At 44.5% G+C, this 22,843-nt stretch overlaps 1 protein-coding gene across 19 annotated transcripts in view; it reads right to left on the reverse strand.

Moving 5' to 3' along the window:
* The window catches only part of NCOA2 (nuclear receptor coactivator 2), a 299,416-nt gene that overhangs the window by 9,388 nt on the left and 267,185 nt on the right, over nt 1-22,843 (reverse strand). For 16 of the 19 annotated variants that reach the window (XM_070075148.1, XM_070075149.1, XM_008255625.4 and 13 more), the window contains 7 exons: nt 19,412-19,577; nt 16,455-16,733; nt 16,193-16,270; nt 14,592-14,826; nt 10,839-11,016; nt 10,112-10,310; nt 8,728-8,817 (listed from right to left, as the gene is read on the reverse strand). In XM_070075148.1, the coding sequence (XP_069931249.1) occupies nt 8,728-8,817; nt 10,112-10,310; nt 10,839-11,016; nt 14,592-14,826; nt 16,193-16,270; nt 16,455-16,733; nt 19,412-19,577 (1,225 nt within the window). The remainder of the gene's footprint in view (nt 1-8,727; nt 8,818-10,111; nt 10,311-10,838; nt 11,017-14,591; nt 14,827-16,192; nt 16,271-16,454; nt 16,734-19,411; nt 19,578-22,843) is intronic. The other 3 variants (XM_070075153.1, XM_017341389.3, XM_070075154.1) reach the window with 1 other exon arrangement.

Below are 22,843 nucleotides of genomic sequence, written 5' to 3' on the forward strand. Positions count from 1 at the left end.
TCTGCTTCTGACCTAGCTTTCTGCAAATGCATCTGGGAGGCAGCAGATGATGACCTAATTACTTGGGTTCCTGAGTTTCTGCCATCCACAGGGGAGAAATGGATGGAGTTCTTGGCTCCTGGCTTCTGCCTGGCCCACTTGGGGGAGTATCTGTGGGCATTTAGGGAGTGAACTGGTAGATGGATGCTATCTCTCCAACCCTCTTCCTCCCTCCCTCTCTCTTTCTCTGTCACTCTGACATTCAAATACATAACAATTTAGGGGCCAGTGTTGTGGAATAGCAGAATAAGCCTGTAATGCTAGCATCCCACATGAGAACCAGTTTTAGCCCTGGCTGCTCCACTTCCCATCGAGCTCCCTGCTAATGCACCTAGAGAAGCAGTGGAATACTTGGGGCCCTGCCACTCACACGGGAGACCCAGATGGAGTTCCAGGCTTCAAGCTTTGGCCTGGCCCATGATTGTAGCCATTTGGGGAGTCAGCCAGTGGATCAAAGGTCTCTCTTTTTTCTGTAGCTCTGCCTTTCAAATAAATAAAAATAAATCTTTAAAAACAAATAAATAGGGCCAACGCAGTGGTGTAGCAGCTTAGGCTGTCGTCTGCAGTGCTGTCATCCCTTATGGGTTCCAGTTCAAGTCTCAGCTGCTCTACTTCCCACCCAGCTCCCTGCTGATGCACCTGGGAAGGCAGCAGAAGACTGCCTAAGTGGTTGGACTCCTGCACCCATGTGGGAGACCTGGAAGAAGAGCTTGGCTCCTGGCTTTGGATCAGCTCAGCTCTGGCCGTTGTGGCCATTTGGGGTCAACCAGTAGATGAAAGATCTCTCTCCACCCCTGCCTTTCAAATATATAAAAATAATAAATCCTTAAAAATAAATAAATAGGAGCCAGCACGGTGTAATGGGTTAAGCTGCTGCCTGCAATGCTGGCATCCCATATGGGTGTGAGTTTAAGTCCCTACTGTTCGTTCGTTCGTTCTTTCTTTCTCTTTCTTTCTCTCTCTCTTTCTCTCTCTCTCTCTCTCTCTCTCTCTCTCTCTCTCTTTCTTTCTTTCTTTTTTAAAGATTTATTTGAAAGACAGAGTGTCACAGGGAGTGGTAGACACAGAGAGGTCTTCCATCCACTGGTTCACTCTCCAGATGGTTGCAACGGCTAGAGCTGAGCCAATCCGAAGCCAGGAGCCAGGAGATTCCTCTGGATCTTCCCACACAGGTGCAGGGGCCCAAGGACTTGGGCCATCCTCCACTGCTTTCCCAGGTCATAGCAGAAAGCTAGATCGGAAGAGGAGCAGCCGGGACCAGAACCAGTGCCCTAGGCCAGGGCCCCAGCCTGCTGCACCACAGCGCCGGCCCTTGTTCTACTTTCAATTCAGCTCCCTGCTAATGTGCTTGGGAAAGCAGAAGGTGGCCCAACTCCTTGGGCCTCTACCCACTTGGGATAACCCAGATAAAGCTCCTGTTTCCTGGCTTTGGCCTGGCCCAGCCCTGGCTTTTGTAGCCATTTAGGAGAATGAACCAGAAGATGGATGATCTCCTTTACTCTTCTCTCCCATTCTTTATCTGTAATTTTAACTTTGAAATGAATAAAATAAATCTTAAAAAATTCATTATAAAAAATTTTAAAACCACAAATGTCAAAATGACCATAATACCTATCAATAATTACCTTAAGTGTAAATGCATTAAATTCTCCATTTAAAAGACACAGAGTGACTGAGTAGATTAAAAAAGACTCAATTATATGCTAAGTAGAGGAAACTCATGTCATTGCTAAGGACACACAAAGACTGAAAGGGAAACAACAAAATAAGATATTCCATGCAAGTGGAACTCTAAATAAAGCAGAAGTAGCCACATTTCTGTCAGATAAAATAGATTTTTTAATAAGAAAAGAGTAAAATGAGACAAGAAAGGTCATTATAAAATGACAAAGGGTTCAGCACAACAAGAGGAAGTAACAACTGCAAATATACACACACCCAGTATTGGAGCGCCCAGATACATAAAATAAATATTATAGACCTGAAGGAAGAGTTAGATTCCAGTACACACTACTTTCAGAAGTAGAAAGCTCATCCAGACAGAAAATCAATAAAGAAATAATTAAATTGCACCCTGGATCAATTGTATCTTACAAATATCTACAGAATATTCTATCCAACACCTGGAGAATACACATTCTTCTCAACAACGCATGGAATATTCTCCAGGAAAGATCATATAGCAGGTCACAAAACAAGTCTTAATAAATTTAAAAGACTAAAAATGTTGAGCATTTTTTCTGAGCACAATGCAACAAAACTAGAAATTGATAACAAGAAGAACTGAAAACTACATGAACACATGGATATCCAACAACTTACTCCTGAACAACCAACCAAGGGATCGAGGGAGAAACTGAGGAAATTTAAAAAATTTCCTGAAACAAATGAAAATGGAAACGTAACAACCCAAAACCTATGAGATGCAGCAAAAGCAGACTAATGGGTAAGTTTATAGTACTCAGTGCTGGCATCAAAGGAGGAAAGATCTCAAATAAACAGCTTACTGATGCATCTCAAGGAACTAGAAAAAGAAGAAATCAAATCTAAAATTAGTATAAGGAAAAGAACAATAAAATCCAGAGGATAAGTAAATGACAGACTAAACACACACACACACAAACGATAAATCAAACTAAGAGCTGGTTTTTTGAAATCAGAAACAAAATTGACAAACTCTTAGCTAGAATAGGAAAGAAAAAAAGTGGACTCAAATATATAAAATCAAAGATGAAAAGGGAGCCAATATGATTGACAGCACAGAAATAAAAAAGACTGTTAGAGATTACTATAAGCAATTATAGGATAACAGATTTGATAATCTGGAAGAAACGGACAAATTCCAGGACACATACACCTCAACAAGATTGAACTGTGAAGATCAGAATATTTAAATAGACCAATAACAAATAGTAAGATAGAATCAGTAATAAAAAGGCTTCCATCAAACAAAACTGGAGTTTGACTCCTAAATTTTACCAAATATTTAAATAATTAACACCAAATCCTTTATAAATTATTTAAAAAACAGAAGAGGAGGGAATTCTTCCAAAGTCAACTCTATGTGGCTTATATTACCTTGATAACAAAATCAGATGAGAACAACAAGAAGAAGCTATAAGCCAATATCCTTGATAAACATAATGCAAAAATCCTTAAGATAATACTAGTAAATTAAATCCAACAGCACCTTAAAAAGATTATTCTTCAAGAACAAGTGGTATTCATCCTAGGATGCAACGTGGTTCACATATGCAAATCAATAACCAGAATACACAATAGTCACAGAAAAAAAGAGAAAAATCATATGATAATCTCCATGTATGCAGAGAAGGTGTTCAATAAAATTCAACATCCCTTACTGATAAAAACTCTGAACAAATTAGGCACAAGGAATGTATCTCAGCATGATATAGGACAAATATAACAAGCCAACAACTCATATAATCCTGCAGAGGGAAAACCTGAAGGCTTGCCTTCTCTCTTAAATATTTTATTTATTGGGCTGGTGCCATGGCTCAGTTGGTTAATTCTCCGCCTGTGGCGCCGGCAACCCATGTGGGCGCTGGGTTCTTGTCCCGGTTGCTCCTCTTCCAGTCCAGCTCTCTGCTGTGGCCCGGGAGGGCAGTGGAGAATGGCCTAAGTCCTTGGGCCCTGCACCCGCATGGGAGACCAGGAAGAAGCACCTGGCTTCTGGCTTCAGATCGGGGCAGCGCTGGCCATAGCAGCCATTTGGGGAGTGAACCAACAGAAGGAAGACCTTTCTCTCTGTCTCTCTCTCTCACTGCCTATAACTCTACCTGTCAAATAAAATAAAATAAAATAAAATAAAATAATAAATTTTATTTATTTGAAAGGCAGAGTTACAGCAAGAGGAAGAGAGAAAGAGATTATCTTCCATCTGCCTGTTCACTCTGCATAATGGCCACAGCACAGAGGCCTGGGCAGGGTTAGGCTGAAACCAGGAGCCTGGAACTCCATCTGGGTCTCCCACATGGGTACAGGGGCCCAAGTACTTGGGCCACCTTCCACTACTTTCCCAGGAGAAGTAGCAGAGAGCTGGATCAGAAGTGGAGCAGCTGGAACTTGAACCTGTGCTCATATGGGATGCTGGTATTGCAGACAGTGGTTTAATTTGCTGTGCCACAATGCTGGCCTCTGAAGGCTTTCTAAGATTTAGAACAACACAGGGATGCACATTTTCACCACTTTATTCAACATGGTACTGGAAGTCCTAGCTAGGGTAATTAGGCAAGAACAAGAAATAAAGGGCATCCAAATTGGGAAGGGGGAAGTTAAATTGCCACTGTTTGCAGATGACATGTTCATATATACAAATATATAAAACTCCAAAGACTGCATGGAAAACTATTAGAACTAATGAAAAATTTCAGCAAAGCTGCAGGATACAAAGTCAACATACAAAAATCAGTATTGTTGGTATATATCAATAGCAAATCATCTGAAAAAGAAATCCCATTTCAATAGTTACCCCAAGCAAACAAAAAAATACCTCCAAATCAAAACAAAACCCTAGGAATAAATTTAACCTGGAAAAGATCTTTATAATGTAAGCTACACACCATTGATGAAGGATATTGAAGAGGACAAAGAAATAGGAAGACATTCTGTGTTCATGCATTGGAATCAGTATCATTAAAATAAATAAACTACCTTCCCAAAGTGATAATATGTTCAATTGTAATCCTTATCAAGACACTAATGATGTTTTTCACAGAACTAGAAAATATATTACTAATATTTGTATGGAACCACAGAAGACCCCAAATAGCCAAAGCAATCTTGAGCAAAATAAGAAAGGGAAGGCATCACACTGCTTGACTTTAAATAAGTAGATCAAAAAGCTATGGGAAAAAAAACAGCATAGTACTGATATAAAAACAGATCCATAGACACCAGAGACACCAGACGTAAACCTCCACACAATCCATTGTCAACTGACCTTTGGCAAAAGTGATAAGAACATGCATGGGGAAAAAAAGTTTTTTTTTTCAATAAAAGTGCTAGGAAAATTGGTTACTCAGATGCAGAAAAATGAAATTACACTCCTATTTATCATCATCCACAAAAACTCAACTCAAAATGGACCAAAGACCTATATGTAAGACCTGAAACTTGGAAACTAATAGAAGAAAATACAGGAGAAATGCTTCAGGACATTGGAAAGGCCAAGGATTTCTTTCTTTCTTTTTTTTTTTTTTAATAGGACTGCAAAATTACAGGAAACAAAAGCAAAAATAGGCAAATGGGACTTCCTCAAATAAAAGAGCTTCAGCATAAGCAAAAGAAACCATCAACAGAGTGAAGAGACAATCTATAGAATGGGAGACAATATTTGCAAATTACACATCTGACAAGGGATTAATAACCACAATGTGTAAGAAACTCAACCAAATCAACAGTAAAAAAAAACACCTCCAAATCATCCAATTAAAGATAGGCAGTAGATCTAAATAGACTTTCTCAAAAGGAGATACACAAATCACCAACAGGTACATGAAAAGACAGTAAACATCACTAGTCATCAGGGAAATCAAAACCACAATGAGGCATTATTTCCCTGTAGTTAGATGGACAAAAAATGAGTGTTGATGAGGATTTGGAGAAAAGGGAACCTGTGCACTTGCACACTGTTGGTGCAAATGTAAATTAGTAGAGCCATTGTGCAAAACAGCATGCAGGTTCCCCAAAAACCTAGAACAGAACCGCTGCCTGATTCAGCAATCTGATGACTGGATACGCCTCCAAGGGAGAGGAAGTCAGTCTATATAGGAGAAAGCTGCCACTCTTGTGTTTACTCTAGCACTATTTGCAACAGCCAAGAAATGGAAACCAGCTAAGGGCCTAGTAAGCAATGAACAGATAAAGAAAATGTGGGGGCCAGCACTGTGGTGTAGTGGATAAGGCTGCCGCCTGCAGTGCCAGCATCCCATATGGGTGCCGGTTCAAGACCCGGCTGCTTCACTTCTCTGATTTGGCTCTCTGCTGTGGCCTGGGAAAGGCAGTAGAGGATGGCCCGGGTCTGTTGGCCCTTGCACCTGTGTGGAAGACCCAGAAGAAGCTCCTGGCTCCTGGCTTTGGATGGGCGCAGCTCCAGCTGTTGCAGCCAGTTGGGGAGTGAACCAGCAGATGGAAGACCTCTCTCTCTGCCTCTCCTTCTCTGTGTAACTCTTTCAAATAAATAAATAGATAAATCTTTAAAAAACAAACAAAAAAGAAAATGTGGTACATATACATTGGAACACTAGTCAGTTGTAAAAAATCTTGTCATTCACAATAATATGGATGGAAGTAGAGGTCATTATGTTAAATGAAATAAGGCATGCATACAAAGGCAAATACTGCATGCTTTCCCTCACATGTGGATTCTAAAAAGGCTGATGGAGGTTACGACATCAACATTCAGGATGCCTGTCTCCATTCTCAACTGCAGCTTCCTGGAGGAGCACTTCCTAAGGATCAACTCAATTCCAGCACTGCAGGAGGCAGCAAGTGATGGCTCAAGTACTTGGGTCTTTACTACCCACATGGGAGACCTGGACTGACTTCCCAGCTCCTGACTTTGGCCTGGTCCACACATGACTACTGTGGGTATTTGGGGAGTGAACAAATGGATAGATCTCTGTTTCTCTGCCTTTCAAACAAATGAAAAATTCAAAGGTTCTGTTTTAAAAAAGGGGTACTGGGTGGGGTGGACATCTGGAGCAGCAGTTGAGATGCTGCCACCTGCATCCCTATCAGAGTGCCCGGGTTAGAGTTTCAGCTCTGCTTCTGATTCCAGCTTCCTGACACAAACTTCCTGAAAGGCAACAGGCGGCAGCTCAAGTAGCTGGCTCCCCGCCACCCACGTGGGAGACCTGGATTGAGATCCCAGTTCCTGGTCTGGGGCCAGGAAATAAACACCTCAATTCATGGCACATATGGATTCCAAACACACGATTGGTCCACATGGAATGTATTCTGGCCTCTGTTTGACTTATACTGTCGATATGCTAAGCATCATTTCTAACAGTTTTTGTGCATGTGTGCATCTGAACATTACACCATCTGGGAATGTACAATTACATTCCACCTACAGTCAGCATCTCTGCCATCCAAGACTGTAGTTCTTAAAAACAAGAGAGCACATGGAGAAAATTAACAATATGCTATTAAATTTCAATCAAACTTACATGATTACTTTTTAAACTTGAATGCTAATATTAACAAAATTATCCAAGAACTCCCTTCCTTCTTTTTTTTTTTTTTTTTTTTGGTAGGAAATTCAGCATCAACTATATTTTCTCCAGTGGCAGAGAACTTTTCAAAAGCTCACAGTGGCCAGCGCCGGGGCTCACTAGGCTAATCCTCCGCCTTGCGGCGCCTGCACACCGGGTTCTAGTCCCGGTCGGGGTGCTGGATTCTGTCCCAGTTGCCCCTCTTCCAGGCCAGCTCTCTGCTGTGGCCAGGGAGTGCAGTGGAGGATGGCCCAAGTGCTTGGGTCCTGCACCCCATGGGAGACCAGGAGAAGTACCTGGCTCCTGCCATCGGATCAGCTGGCCGCAGCGGCCATTGGAGGGTGAACCAACGGCAAAGGAAGACCTTTCTCTCTGTCTCTCTCTCTCACTGTCTACTCTGCCTGTCAAAAAAAAAAAAAAAAAAAACAAAAAACACAACAACAAAAAACTCACAGCATCCCCAATCACAGATTTGTTGCTAAGCACAATTTAGGTGGGCACTTAAGTACTGATTTCAAGATCTTTCTGAGCATGGCAGTATCATCACTTTTCTTAGCACAAGTGTTTAAGGTAGAGGCAAGTTATAAACAAGATTGTTGCCTTGGGGCCGATGTTGTGGCAGAGCAGATTAAGTTGGTGCTTGTAACACCAGCATTCCAAAAGCGTGCTGGCTGGAGTCTTGGCTGCTCCATTTCTGATCCAGCTGCCTGCCAATGTGCCTGGGAAAGCAGCGGAAGATGGTCCAAGTACTTGGGCCCCTGTAGCCATGTGGGAGACCTGGATGAAGCTCTTGTCTCTTGGCTGTGGCCTGGCCCAGCCTCGATCGTTGTGGCCATTTGGGGATTGAACCAGCAGATTGAAGATCTTTCTCTCTCTCTCTGTCTCTCTCTATCTCATTGTTAATTCTGCCTTTCAAATAAATAAAATATATCTAAAAAAAATCAGTTTTGGTTCTCCAAAAAACTCTAAATACATGTACAAGGATTTCATGGAAAATTCTTATTATGAAAAAATTATAAATGTTCTTTAAATTTTTTGCACCAAAATATTATCTTTCAATGCTATTTTCACAAACTGCTTACAGTGCCCTAGTATAGACTACCACTTTGAAATATCTAAATAAGAGACAGCAATTTTAAGTTCATTCTTGTCTTTCTCATTATGATTCAGAAAAAGAAAAAATAAATCAAATTTGCCCTAACATGAGTAATTCTTTGCTATGTTTGTGCTATTCTAGGGAAAAACTAGGGCTCCTAATTTATATGCCACCATCAGCTCAATTAAAATGAGCTTAAAATTCACACAAAACATTGTATGCCAAAAGAAATTAGAGGATATTTTTATCACTATCTTTAACTTGCTGGCTCACACTGTATCCGTGCCAACTGTGGTCCATAAAACATTCATGTCCGTTTTACTGTCACATTCACATTTCTCTGCTGTTTCTTACCCGTGATGCATCTCCCTCTTGCTTTATCATATCCATTCCAGGCAGCTGGTTTGGGAAAAGGTTGCCTCCCCTCAGAGCAGGGTCATTGACCTGGGGGCAGCAAGAAAACTGTGGTTACAGGCAGCAGGACATCCAAAAGTGTACTGGAAACCACTCTACCTCAACCTTCCTCCTCTTTGTTTTCTGGGGGAGGGGGACTATAGAAAAATGGCTTTAACCATGTACCTGTCTTCTGACGTACATATTTTGGGAGGAAGATAGAGGGACAGGACAATACTTATCCTAGTTGCCTTCCAAACTAAAAAAAATTTTTTTTGACAGGCAGAGTCAGACAGTGAGGGAGAGAGACAGAGAGAAAGGTCTTCCTTTTTCTGTTGGTTCACCCCGCAATGGCTGCTGCGGCCGGCACACCACGCTGATCTGCTGATCTGATGGCAGGAGCCAGGTACTTATCCTGGTCTCCCATGGGGTGCAGGGCCCAAGCACTTGGGCCATCCTCCACTGTACTCCCGGGCCACAGCAGAGAGCTGGCCTGGAAGGGGGCAACCGGGACAGAATCCGGCACCCCGACCGGGACTAGAACCATGTGCATATTATGCAAAAGTCGTATTTCATCATAGATAATAATTTAAGAATACAATTTTATGCCATGAACTGATTGCTTTTTGGGGATGGCTCAAATTAAATCAGTAACACATTTGCAACTCTGAAGTCATCTGAGAAGTTCCTGACGTAGGTGAGTTACCAATTAGCAAGAGCAGGTATGAACACCCAAAGCAGTGCTGAATTCTGTGAATTTACTGTGACCAAGCAGGCCCTTGTACACTTCTTTCACAAGTTATAAAGCAAATGCACAAATGCTAATAGAGGAATGTTTGTTTTTGTCAGAAGACATACTACAGTTGTGGTTTGGGTTTCCAAATTAACAGCTATTCAAAAGGTTTTCAAATGCATACTGTGGATCTCCAAACAGTCTAGAGTATTAATGCAGCAGCCTATTTCTAGGTAGGCCTTTGCTTTTCATCTGGTTTCACATTCAGAAAAAAAAATCATTTCTTCGACTCTATGCCCCCAGTGAAACTATTTAAAAAGCGTCGTTATCACTCCAGTTTTTGACATTAAGATATTGCTAAATTCCTCAAATGAGAAAAACGTAAATGAGGAAAGTTAAATATTTTAAAAGGTCCCCAAGAAGTCAAGAACTCTTTCACATTTATTTTATCATTAACAAATATTTTTGTTAATCTCACTAATAAAGGATGAAAACAGGATGAAAAAAAAACACTCTTCAAAACAGAGGTGGGAATTGGGGGCAGATGTCAGGTTCATTCATGGGGACATGCAGGAGGAGACCTTGGGTGGGCTGTGTGGCTCGGCGGCTCACCTGCTCGGGACCCATGGAGGACAGCCCCGACGTAGGCACAGAGGTCACTGAGGTCATGCTGATCTGTCCTGTCATCTGGTTCATGTTGCTCATGCCGCCTGCGTTGGTCGCCATGGATACACTGATGTTCATGTTGTTATTGTAAATGCTGGTGTTTGCTTGCTGCCCAAAGTGTGGTGGGGACTGTTGTGAAAACATGCTAGAACACAGTGGGAGAGCAACGTTAGAGTCTAATGGCAAAAAGGGGCAGGCAGGTGAGAGCACTCACTTCTCAGGCATTTATTCTATGGACAAAGAACACATCTGGGGCTTCTCAGACACAGGGTGGGTCGGGGAGGCCACAATCAGCCAGGAAAGTGTCAGGGAGGCCCCTCTCCCTTGGCCAACCTCACCGAGACAGTGGACCCTCACATCTGCATCATAGGAGCTTTTTGTGAGTTTTTACTGATAAAGGTGGCTCCCAGGCCATGCCACCCACAGCAGTTCCTATCAGACATTGATGGCTCATCTTACAGATGCTCCTTTTCCTCCAAAGGAGAAAGTATCCTGATAAACTTCTGTAAATTCTGGGTGACTTCTGCCCTAGGAAACCTAAACACACTTGCTTGCCAGGTTACTTGATGCTGCTTGCTTGAGCAAAGTTAAAAACAAGCGAAGAGCAATGAGGAGTCTACAGAAGGCTCCTCTAGTGACCACTGAGAGCAGAAAGACAGGAAGCCAGCGTTACCTGTTTCCGCCCATGCTGCCCTGGGCCCACCCGTTCATGTCGGAGGGCGCCTGGTAAGCCGGGTTGGCCTGAGACTGCTGCAGCATGGGGCTCTGGGTGTGCGCCATGCGGGGCGACATCAGAGGACTCTGGGGGGCTGTGGCCCCAGCAAAGCCTGGATCAGGTTGCTGACCTAGTCCTTAAAAAAACACAATAGAAATCCAAAAGAAGATGTTAGTTTTTTTGATAGGCAGAGTGAGACAGTAAGAGAGAGAGAGACAAAGGTCTTCCTTTTCCATTGGTTCACCCCCTAAATGGCCGCTATGGCCGGCGCTGCACTGATCCAAAGCCAGGAGTCAGGTGCTTCTCCTGGTCTCCCATGGGGTGCAGGGCCCAAGCACTCGGGCCATCCTCCACTGCACTCCTGGGCCACAGCAGAGAGCTGGCCTGGAAGAGGAGCAACGGGGACAGAATCTGGCGCCCCAACCGGGACTAGAACCCAGGGTGCCGGCGCTGCAGGCGGAGGATTAGCCTAGTGAGCTGCAGTGCCGGCCAAGGATGTTAGTTTTAACTATCACAGAAACTAGGGGAAACAAAAAGAACATTCCAAATTAAGTAGGCATGGAAAATTACTTTCAAATACAAGATCACATGCTTGTTAATAAGATACATTGAAAAGGAATCCAAGCTGAGATCAAGATGCATGAAAGGGGGTCAGTGCTGTAGTACAGCAGATTAAAACCCCCGCCTGCAGCACCGACATCCCATATGTGCGCAGGTTCGAGTCCCGGCTGCTCCACTTCCAATCCAGCTCTCTGCTTTGGCCTGGGAAAGCAGCAGGAGATGGCCCAGGTCCTTGGGCCCCTGCACCCATGTGGGAGACCTGGAAGAAGCTCCTGGCTCCTGGCTTCGGATCAGCTCAGCTCTGGCTGTTGCGGCCATTTGGGGAGTGAACCAGCAGATGGAAGACCCCTCCCTCCCTCCCTCTCTCTCTCTCTCTGGCTCTACCTCTATCTGTAACTCTGTCTTTCAAATAAATAAAATAACTCTCCAAATTACATATACTTCTCTTTGACCTGAAACAGTCAAAATATTTAGCTCTATATATCATTACAATCGAACTTTTTAACTTGGATTAAAGTTTAGTAATGAGTATATATCAAAAGTCCCATATTTGAATAATTTTTCACTGAATTAAGTCGTTCCATGATGAGATGGATTTAAACAAAAAACAAACCAGAAACTGTATTCATGATTAGTCTTTTTTTTTAAGATTTATTTATTTATTTGAAAGAGTTAAAGCAAGAGAAGAGAGAGAGAGAAAGAGAAAGAGAAAGAGAGAGAGAGAGAGAGAGAGAGAGAAAGGGAGAGATAGCTTCCATCTGCTGGTTTACTCCCCAAATGGCCACAATGACCAGGAGTGGGCCAGGCTGAAGCCAGGAGCCAGGAGCATCATTTGGGTCTCCCATGTGGGTACTGGGGCCCAAGCACCTGAGTAATCCTCTACTGCTTTCCTAGGCACATTAACAGGGAGCTGGATTGGAATTGGTGCAGCTGGGACTTGAACCAGTGCCCAGATGAGAAGCCGGTGCCACAGACAGTGGTCTAACCCATTATGCCACAGGGCAGGCCCCTTGCTTATTCTTTATAAAGGCTTCTGCAGTACTTTAGTGCTAGCCAAGATTAACAAGAGTAAGAAAAATAGGAGCGGGGGGCAGCCTTGTGGTGCAGCACGTTAAGCCACCACCTGTGATGTTGCCATCCCAGACTGGAGTGCTGGTTCAATCTCAGTTGATTTGCTTCTGATTCAGCTTCCTGCTGAGATGCCTGGGAGGGCAGCAAAAGATTGCCCAAGTACTTGGGTCCCTGCCACCCATGTGGGAGACCCAGATGGAGTTCCTGGCCCTAGCCTGGCTGTTTGCAGCCATTAATAGGGAGTGAAGAACAGATGAAAAAAAAAAATCTCTGTTTCTCCCTTACTCTCTATAGCTCCGCCTTTCAAATAAGCAAATAAGTAAATCTTTTTTTTTTTTTTTTTTTTTTTTTGACAGGCAGAGTGGACAGTGAGAGAGAGAGAGAGACAGAGAAAGGTCTTCCTTTACCATTGGTTCACTCTCCAATGGCCGCTACCGTGCTGATCTGAAGCCAGGAGCCAGGTGCTTCTCCTGGTCTCCCATGGGGTGCAGGGCCCAAGGACCTGGGCCATCCTCCACTGCCTTCCTGAGCCACAACAGAGAACTGGACTGGAAGAGGGGCAACCGGGACAGAATCCAGCACCCCGACCAGGACTAGAACCCGGTGTGCCGGCACCACAGGTAGTGGATTAGCCTATTGAGCCACAGCGCCAGCCTCAAATAAGTAAATCTTACAAAATGCAAATAATCCAGTGGGTGCTTCTTGCTCAGCTTAAAGGCAAATGGCATTTACATGGAAGCAAAGAAGAAACTTTTAGCAGATTTTTCCAAGTCATCAAAAAGGAAACAGAGGAGAGGAGCTGGGAAACAGAATACAACTTCTGCAAACATTTCAGGGATGACCTTAGGTACCTGACTGCCTAGAAGACTCGTAAAATGTGCAAATTTAATTAATATTGAAATTAGCTACAAAAGCAAAGTTTGAGACTACACAGAGGGGCTGGCACTGTGGCGCAGCAGGTTAATGCCCTGGCCTGAAGCACCAGCATCCCATATGGGTACCAGTTCTAGTCCTGGCTGCTCCTCTTCTGACCCAGCTCTCTGCTATGGCCTGGGAAAGCAGTAGAAGATGGCCCAAGTCTGTGGGACCCTGCACCCATGTGGGAGACCCAGAAGAAGCTCCTGACTCCTGGCTTCGGATCGGCGCAGCTCTGGCCATTGAGGCCATCTGGGGAGTGAACCATCAAATGGAGGACTTCTCTCTCTGCGTCTTCTCTCTCTGTGTAACTCTGACTTTCAAATAAATAAATAAATAAATCTTTTTTCTTTCTCTCTCTCTCTCTCTGCCTCTCTCTGTAACTATGCCTCTCAAGTAAATAAATAAATCTTAAAAAAAAATAGGAGACATGATGTAGGTTAACACAAAAACTTACTAGCTATGGATAGAAAACTGGCAAAGGGTAGGAAAGTTATTTTGAATATTAGTATTAACACTAAGCACTTACTTTTATCAATAATTCAACTATTAATTGAACATGACATGCACACAAATATTAATATTTATGACATTACACAATTGGTATTTCAGCTCTTAAGACTGACATTAAACAACAAATCAATATGAAGAAAGCTACAAGGCTTCCTGTTGCAGCTTCTATAAAGCTTTTTCCAAGAATTATCAAGACTTGGTATCATCTTTAAAGTCTTATTTTTCAAAAGTTGTAGAGTATGTTGTTTAAATTATACAAGCCTTTACCATTTTGTATCTATCTATTGATTTGTTGGAGTCAGCCTCGAGGCTTTCAAATATAGATTGGTATTTCTATGAATCTGTGTCCACAGACATTGACATACATGAATATATTCACACACCTGCACACACACAACAGAAACACGCTCTCTATACAAACACACTTAGTTTGGTCACTTTTAAAGTAAGCCCTGCACTCAGAGACAACGTGGTCCCCAAGCTGAGAGCCTGCCGGGCTTGGGGACTCCTGCTGGACCCCAGCTGTCCTCCCAGGTTTCCTATCATTCCCTGGTTAGCCAGGCAAAGTGCTGTGACAGAGGAGCTGTGACCCGGCCTGGGGCACGCTGGGGAGAAAGGACTGTGAAAGTGGCGGGGATGGAAATCCAGTACCGTAGTTCGGAGGAAATGGAAACTGCTGAGCATTTGCCTGGGGAATCCGGGGGTTGTTCATAGTTGCTGGTAGACCACTAGGAGCCACCATGCTTGGCGTCATGTTCAGCCCTTGCCCTCTCATCATTAAAGTTCGCTGCTGAACTTGCTGCTGCTGATGCATTTGTCTCTGTCGAAGATGCTGGTTCAGGATCTCCCTCTGTCTCTGCGCCAGCATCTGTGCATTAATAGGTGCCTGAAATCAGGGGCAATACACAGAGGAAAACACCGAGGGTAGACACAGATTAAAAAACAAAGCGAGTATTTTAGATAGGGTAGCGAGAGGTACTGTCCCATGTAAAATTGTTTGGAAAATAAAATTACACGTTAGGAACAACTTTAGAGTGAAACAATTGGTATTTGAAATGTGAGCGTCTAAGGATGATCATTCTGAAACCCCACTGTGACGTGGCAGGGTTAAGGTCAATGTTAATATAATTTAACTCGCTTTTGAGGACACAGCTATCTGTAGGAGCTCTAACATTCTTTCCCTAAGAAGACCGCGTATGTAAACCTCAGGATGGCAGTTTACAGTCTCATTCAAGGAACATTTCAGCCTAAAGAGGAACCCAATCAGGGCCACCTGGTGACATGGAGCACTTAGAAAAAGGCAGAATGGAGGGTAGGAAGAATGGGGGCAGCAGGTGGAGTGGAGGGGAAGAGTGTGATGGGAACATAGAGAGAGGCCATGGTGGAGTGGAAGGGAGGAGAGAGAGGAGACAAGAGGCTCTTTAGGGGTCCTACACAGACACAGCTGATCCTCACCATGCTGTGAATTCTACATTTGTGAAGCTGCCTATTCACTAACAGTTCTTGTAACCTCAAAGTCAACACTTGTGGCAAAACATTTCAGGTGTCCGAAGTGTCCATTTCCAGCTGAGCCTGCAGGAGGCAATGCTGCGCCTTCCTGTTTTGGCTCCCTGAATGTCAGAAGGGGCCTTTCAGTGCAGTGCCATGACTCTCCCAGCACTGAGCTTTCTTTGGGTGGCCCCACGTGTGGTGGCGCCGTGCTGCCTGGGGTTCCCAAGCACAAGAGGCTGTGATGGGCCTCATGGAGAACATGCATGTGGTGGCACCAGCTTCCTTCAGGCGTGAGCTCCAGTGCTGCAGGCTGTGAGCTCAGTGTTAGCAGGTAATGTACATACATGACTTATACATGTCATATATAAGTAAAATAGATACAGAACATGAGATGTCTTTAAACAGAAGCACATGTAAAGCAAGATCATGTGCAGACTGCCAGATGAAACTGTGACACAGCCTTGCAGGAACCGAGCCCTGTGTTCAGTGTGAACAAATTCAGTGTTCCTGGCAATCTCGTGTAGCATTAACTCCCGCAAATAACAAGAAACAACTGCAGCTGGCAATGAACACAGCAGTGTGAAGAAGGCAGCTGAAAAGCGACAGACTAGACAGTGGGTGACGGTACAGACCCACTGTGTTTATGTGGATCTGTAAGGTTTACTAAGTTAGTTACCTGACCCAGGTTATGAAGGAAGAAGAAACGACAACACAAATTAATGTAGATACATTGAAAGCCACCGGCTGGTCTGCTCCCTTACCTGTGTTGGGACTCCAGGCCTCAGAGTCAAGTTTACATTTGAGACGTTGCTGATTTGATTCATAAGTGGCTGGCGATTCTAAATACATACACATAGGAATCAACACATTTTGGAAACTGAATGTATTTTACTTCAATTCCCCTCTCCCAAGTAACTGTCCTCCCCGTGGGGTGTCTGCATGCTGTTGGATTGCAGTGTTGTCTCACATGCACCCTTCCTGTGTGCCCCCACCCGACTTTCCACGGCCCATGGAGAAACACACCTGCTGTGCTTGGAGGCGATGCTGGAGCTGAAGTCTCAGTTGGTTCGGCTGGTTCTGCACCAGGCCCGTGGGCCTGAGGCCTGGCCGGGGCTGCATACGGAGGGTGGCGTAACTAGGCCGCTGTCCCATGGTGTGGAAGTTTGGATCTTGCATGGGAGTGTAGCTACCCTGTGCCATTTGTGCCTGAGACGCATACTGCTGTGGGAACACGGGGGCCTTCTGCTCCAGCATCATGTTGGAATCCTGACTGGGGAACTGTTCTGGATCCACTGCTTGGCTCTGAAGAGAAAGTTCCACATAACAAATGAAGAAACTAGACCGCGGAACCAGCAAAGAAAATGGAAGGCCGTTTTCTTTCACTTGGTATTTCACTTAGTATTTTCACACTCTGCTTACTATATAAAGGCACCATTAGCCTGATCCACTTTTGTTTCTAGAAAATGCCTTTGGCCAACAGATCCAGTTACATGCAGGTGGAAGCAAATGATCACTGGAACATCTCCTACTCACTCCACCAGACAAGGACCAACTGGACTCTACAACGCAAATACCCTCTAAAGGGGCCAGGTGTCTTGACTGATTATGCATGCCTGCACAAATCCTCTTAGATACTGGCCTGAACTCGCATCAACAGCACTGGGGTATTAACCACACTATCCCCATTTTGCAGATAACAAAAGTGAGACTTGGAGATATGAAGTGAAGTGTACGAAGCCTATTCAGCTAGTCTGTGGTGGGTTCCAATCGAGTTTGTGATTCGGGACCTGAGCTCCTCACTGGTGTGACATACTGCAGTGCCTGTTGTGTATTTACTGCTTTCTGTGGCTGCCAGCATTGCCCAGAGGTCCTACATCTGGCCACCATCCAGGAATTACCAATTAGACACATTCATCTGTTACTTCTTGACTTCCTCTCTCTGTCTAGGTCAGAGTAGGGCAGGTATGGAAAACCTAGAACCTCCCCTTGGGTGCACATCTCAGACCCAGGATGCCCTGAATACCATGTGAAGAGGAGAGAGGTATCCCTGGCTAATTCTCTACCCCCTCCTACATCTGGAAGTAACTGCTACAAACAGGATGGTATACAGGAGGGAAAGACTCCAGAGCAGTAAAATCTCTCAAGTTTTCTTTGCCTAGCACTTTCCTCCAGTCTACCAGGTAGCCCTGGAGCCCCCCTCAAGTCCTTGGCTCACGCCGAACAGCCCTAAGGTAGACCTAATGGCCCAGTGCCTCCTCATGACAGTTGAGAACATGTGGATCAAGGCTAAGGAGAGGAAATCAGTCACTGCTGAACTACTGTAGAACTTTAAATATTTATCCATTTTTACCAGAAAATCTAACCAAGTTATTTCCATTTTAATGAAAATGCACAATTCTGATGAGTATAAAGAACACTTGTACTCAACATTTGCTTGACTGTATCTAACAATATTTCTAGAATTCAGCTTAATGTGACCATTATATTTAATGTGAACATTATATGGATGATGGACATGATGGGACAGAGTAGAAACAATATAAATAAAAATTTAAAAAGACTAAAATATTAAATGATGACATGACACCAATTTTCATAAAATGTTGTTGTTCCAAGTGCTCAGCAATGGCCAGGATCATATTTATTTTTAAATGTCACTTAGAGAAACCTGAAGCTCACAATCACCAAGGCTAAATTCTAACTATCACCAAAGGCAAGGTAAACCAGCCACACAGGAAATACATAAGCTCCAAGTTTCTTTCTTGCTTTATTTTAGGTTATATCATGTAACCTCAAGTCATTTCTTTCCATTCTGCTGTTCTCAATATGAATTGACAAGCCTTACCTCCCACTATGTCTGCTAACCTGTGGGAATTATGACCAGACTATTTTTAATGTTTCGGAGAAGTCTCCAATAACTGCATCACCTTTTTCATAGACCCGGTGACACGTCATATGTCCAAGAAGTGGACTGGGCACTGGAAGGTACTTCTTGGCAATGAGAAATAAAGATGATTCATGCTGAGTAAAGAAGAATACAGTACCAAGTGTGATGGCTTTTTCTAGGTTATTCTTAAGACAGTAAAGCGGCACACTGCTCCCTACAAACTCAGTGTGTGGCCAGATTCAGATGGTCCTATGTAATGCATGAGATGATGTTAGGTTGTTTATTATATCATTGCTATCAAGTGTTCTCAAGGCAGAGAATTTCTCTTTATTTATTTGAGGGGGACAAAGAGAGACAGAGAGATGGAGAGAGAATGCCCATTCACTGGCTCATTCCCCAAATGCCAGCAGTGGCCTTGAATCTGGGAGCCAGAACTCAATCCAGGTCTCCCACGGTCTGCCTTAGGGTCAGGAGTAGGGCCAGCTCTGGGTGTCAAACTCAGGTACTCAGATGTGGCATGTGGGTGTCTTAAGTGCTAGGCTAAACGCTTGTTCTAAGAACTACTTTTTTAAAGTAACCAACTAATCACCAGGAGGAAGAAAGCTAAGTAAGATCACCGAGACTGGTTAACTTTCATTCCCATGTAAGCTTACATATCCTAAATTTATTGTGGGTTAAACCCACATAAAGGTCAGTATGATAATGAGTTCCCTCTAACTGTGACTTCTGGTAACTTCTGTGCACAGCACAACAGCATCTAACAACCTGTCTACAGGTGTGACCGTGAGAGAGTTCACTGTGACAGATGCTCTCCCAGCCCCAGGTCACTGGGGCAGCAATACTCCTGGTGCTTTCTCCATCTCTGCTCCTGGCATGTCCCTCCCTCCTGGCAAGAGCAGATACTGAGTGAGCTGGGCTTGAGTTTCTGACTCTTGGGCAAAAGTCTAAGTGAGAGTAGCGAGCAGATGGGAGGGAGTGGAAAAAAACCCAGGCCAGCTGTTAGGAGGTAAAAGAATATTTTGAAGAGCAGACAGCAGATTACCTGCCTGCCCAGGATAGTGACCGGCCCCGCCAGCTGCCCTTCTGTGCATACCTGGCTGACCAGCTCAGGTATTCCCAGAGCTCTGTCAATCTCCTCCAGGCCATCGAAATTCCGCAGCGCCAGGTAGAGCTGGTCCAGGAGAGCTCCCTCATCACTTGGAGACTCGGCTGCGGGATGCGGGCACAGCAAGTCATCGGGAGAGCTGCCAAAAGGCTGCCTGTAAGGAAACAAATTTCACCTTGAACCCGTGGAGAAGCTAGCCAGGTGCAGAACGCTGTTTTCCCTTAAAGGCAGAAGTTGACTTCCGCAGTCATTGGTGTGCACTAGGGCAGCACAGAGCAAACGATTCAAACCGCAGACGCCATTTCTTCAGGCTTTGCATCATCGGCTCTGTTTCTACTGCCCACTGCTTCACAGCTGTTGGAGATCACAACGGCACGCACCGCGGAGCCAGGATTCTAACCTGGATGTGGGTGAGGCCAGGGCACGTCAGCCCATCCTATTCTGCACAAAACACACAGACTCCTCAGGCAAGTATTTATGAACTTTGCACCAATGGAATGAAAGGGCCTTTCTGAACTCAAGTAGGAAACACTAAGTCCAGTGGCTATACAAGGTAACGGGTGATAAAATCTCAACACTAAACATCAAACTCTATGATGTATTAAAAAAAACTCTCGTAATTTAAACTGACAAATGAAAGGAGCTTTTCAATAAGAGTTTCTGAGTTACTTTAATACCAAAGGGAGAAGTGACACTTGTATTTTACCAAAAGCCTATTTGGTAATTTTGAACTTGCTATGTGACATTTGAGAGATAATCGAAGTTTACAGATAAGTAAGCTCATCCTTAAGTAGCAATGAACTTATTAACGGATGCAGTTGTCTAACCCAGTTCAATGCCCCCACGTTTTTGTAGACAGTCTTAATCTGAAACTTTGACTTAAAACCCTGAGTTACTGAAGTGCTGAGTGTTGAAACCAACAATTATTAATTGTTAACAACTATTACTTTCAAATAACTGTAACCAAGTGCATTAACAGTCAATGCTTGCATTTATCCCTGGTTACTTCACAGGAAAATCGCCAAGCTGAGCGTCTCCTTGATTGATGTCAGTCCTCATCTCCCATCTCCTGGCTCCAAGCCTGAGGTCCCTCTGCTCTGAGGCATTGCAACCTGGCTGGGCAGCCACAACCCCAAGCTGACCTTCGCCGTGCACTCGGTTCCATTCAAGGGTGCCAACCGTCTCTACAGGCACCTTTCAAACCCTCAGAGCTGTGGTCCAAGCCCACTCTCCAGAATCGACTTTTTCAACTCAAACTTGATTAGGTTACTCCACTATTGCTCTGCTCAGGGAGTGGGAAGAGGCAGTGGACAGAAAAGTGGCAACAAGGAAGAAAACTACAGGGCTGCCTGCCATGGGAGCCCAGAGAGGAGGAACTTCCCCAGTGAGGAGTGATCAACATTTGGATGAGGCAGCCTCTCCTGAAACAAACTCCCTGACTTGAAAGTCAAGAGCAGATGTCAGTCCAAAGGGTCTAAGACACGACTGCATCCCCCGCTGCTGGTTGAGTGAGGCAGTGAAGCACTCTGGGTCCACCTGTGTTTTACAGTTCCCGAGTTCTGTTTCTTCAGCAGCTGCGCTCGCCTGTAACCCACCCACCCAAGCTGTCCCAGTGATGGCAGGCTAACGTGAAGCCCAGTCCACGTAAGGGCGCACGGCCTCCGCATGAGCAGAAGCAAGGACAGGCTCTCTCTTGTGGCTTCTCCACCTGCTCCACCTTGAGACCTTCCACGAAAGGCAGCCACTGTATTTTAAGAGAAAATCCCTTTAATAAACCCAACAGAAATCTTTAAAAAGTTGTATTTTAAACACCTCTTTTACATACCAGATGAATGAAAGAAAAAAAAAACCACAATGGAAGTAAAAAAAGGAGAAAATTTAGCTAGAAACGAGTACATGAATATGTTACAGATTTACAGGTTTGTATACTATCTTTTTGAAACATAAATATAAACTAATGCTGGAATCACAACACATTTAAAAACCTGGTTTTAAATCTTCCTTTTTTGGGGCCGGTGCTGTGGTGCAGCGGGTTAATCCTCTGCCTGTGGCACTTGCAACCCATATGGGCTCTGGTCTAGTCTCAGCTGCTCCTCTTCCAATCCAGCTCTCTGCTGTGGTCTGGGAAAGCAGTAGAAGATGGCCCAAGTTCTTGGGCCTCTGCACCCATGTGGGAGACCCAGAAGAAGCTCCTGGCTCCTGGCTTTGGATCAGTGCAGCTCCAGCCATTTCAGCCATCTGGGGAGTGAACCAGCAGACGAAAGACCTTTCTCTCTGTCTCTCCCTCTCACTGTCTGTAACTCTACCTCTCAAATAAATAAATAAATCTTAAAAAATCTTCCTTTTAACGAATAAAGATTTATTTATTCATTTGAAAAGCAGAATGACACAGACAAAGGGGTCTTCCATCTGCTGCTTCACTCCCCAAGTAGTTACAACAGCTGGGGCTGGGCCAGGCTGAAGCAAGAGCCAGGAATTCCGTCTAGGTCTCCCATGGCCAGGAATTCCATCTAAGTCTCCCAGATGGGTGGCAGGGGCTCAATTACTTGGGCCATCTTTGACTGTTTTCCCAGGAGCATTAGCAGGAAGATATATTGGAAGCAGAACAGCTGGGACTTAAACTGGCACTTGGATATATGGGATACTGGTGTCACAAGTAGTGGTATGTCCTGCTGCACCACAACACTGGTCCCTGTTCTTCTTCTTCCTTTTTTTTTTTTTTTTTTTAAGATTTTATTTATTTATTTAAAAGGCAGAGTTACAGAGAGAGGGAAAGACAGAGAGAAAGGTCTTCCATTCTCTGGTTCACTCCCCAAATGATCACAAAAGCTAGAGCTGAGCTGATCCTAAGCCAGGAGCCAGGAGCTTCTTCCAGGTCTCCTACGTGGGTACAACAGCCCAAGCCCTTGGTCCATCTTCCAGTGGTTTTCTCAGGCCATACGCAAACAGCTGGATTGGAAGAGGAGCAGGCAGAACATGAACCAGCCTGTATGGGTTGCTGCTGGTGCTGCAGGTGGAGGCTGAGCCTATCACACCACAGCACCAACCCCATGGTCCCAGTTCTTTTTCTTTTTCTTTCTTTCTTTTTTTTTTTTATTTGACAGGTAGAGTTATAGACAGTGAGAGAGAAAGACAGAGAGAAAGGTCTTCCTTCCGTTGGTTCACTCCCCAAATGGCCGCCATGGCTGGCGCTGCACTGATCCAAAGCCAGGAGCCAGGTGCTTCCTCCTGGTCTCCCACGCGGGTGCAGGCGCCCAAGCATTTGGGCCATCCTCCACTGCCATGCTGGGCCACAGCTGGGAGAGGAGCAACCGGGACTAGAACCCAGCGCCCATAAGGGATGCCGGCGCTGCAGCCAGAGGATTAACCAAGTGAGCCACGGTGCCGGCCCCGGTCCCAGTTCTTAAATCTTAACCATGG

The sequence above is a fragment of the Oryctolagus cuniculus genome, chromosome 6 (genome assembly GCF_964237555.1).
Source record: "Oryctolagus cuniculus chromosome 6, mOryCun1.1, whole genome shotgun sequence".
NCBI lineage: Eukaryota > Metazoa > Chordata > Mammalia > Lagomorpha > Leporidae > Oryctolagus > Oryctolagus cuniculus.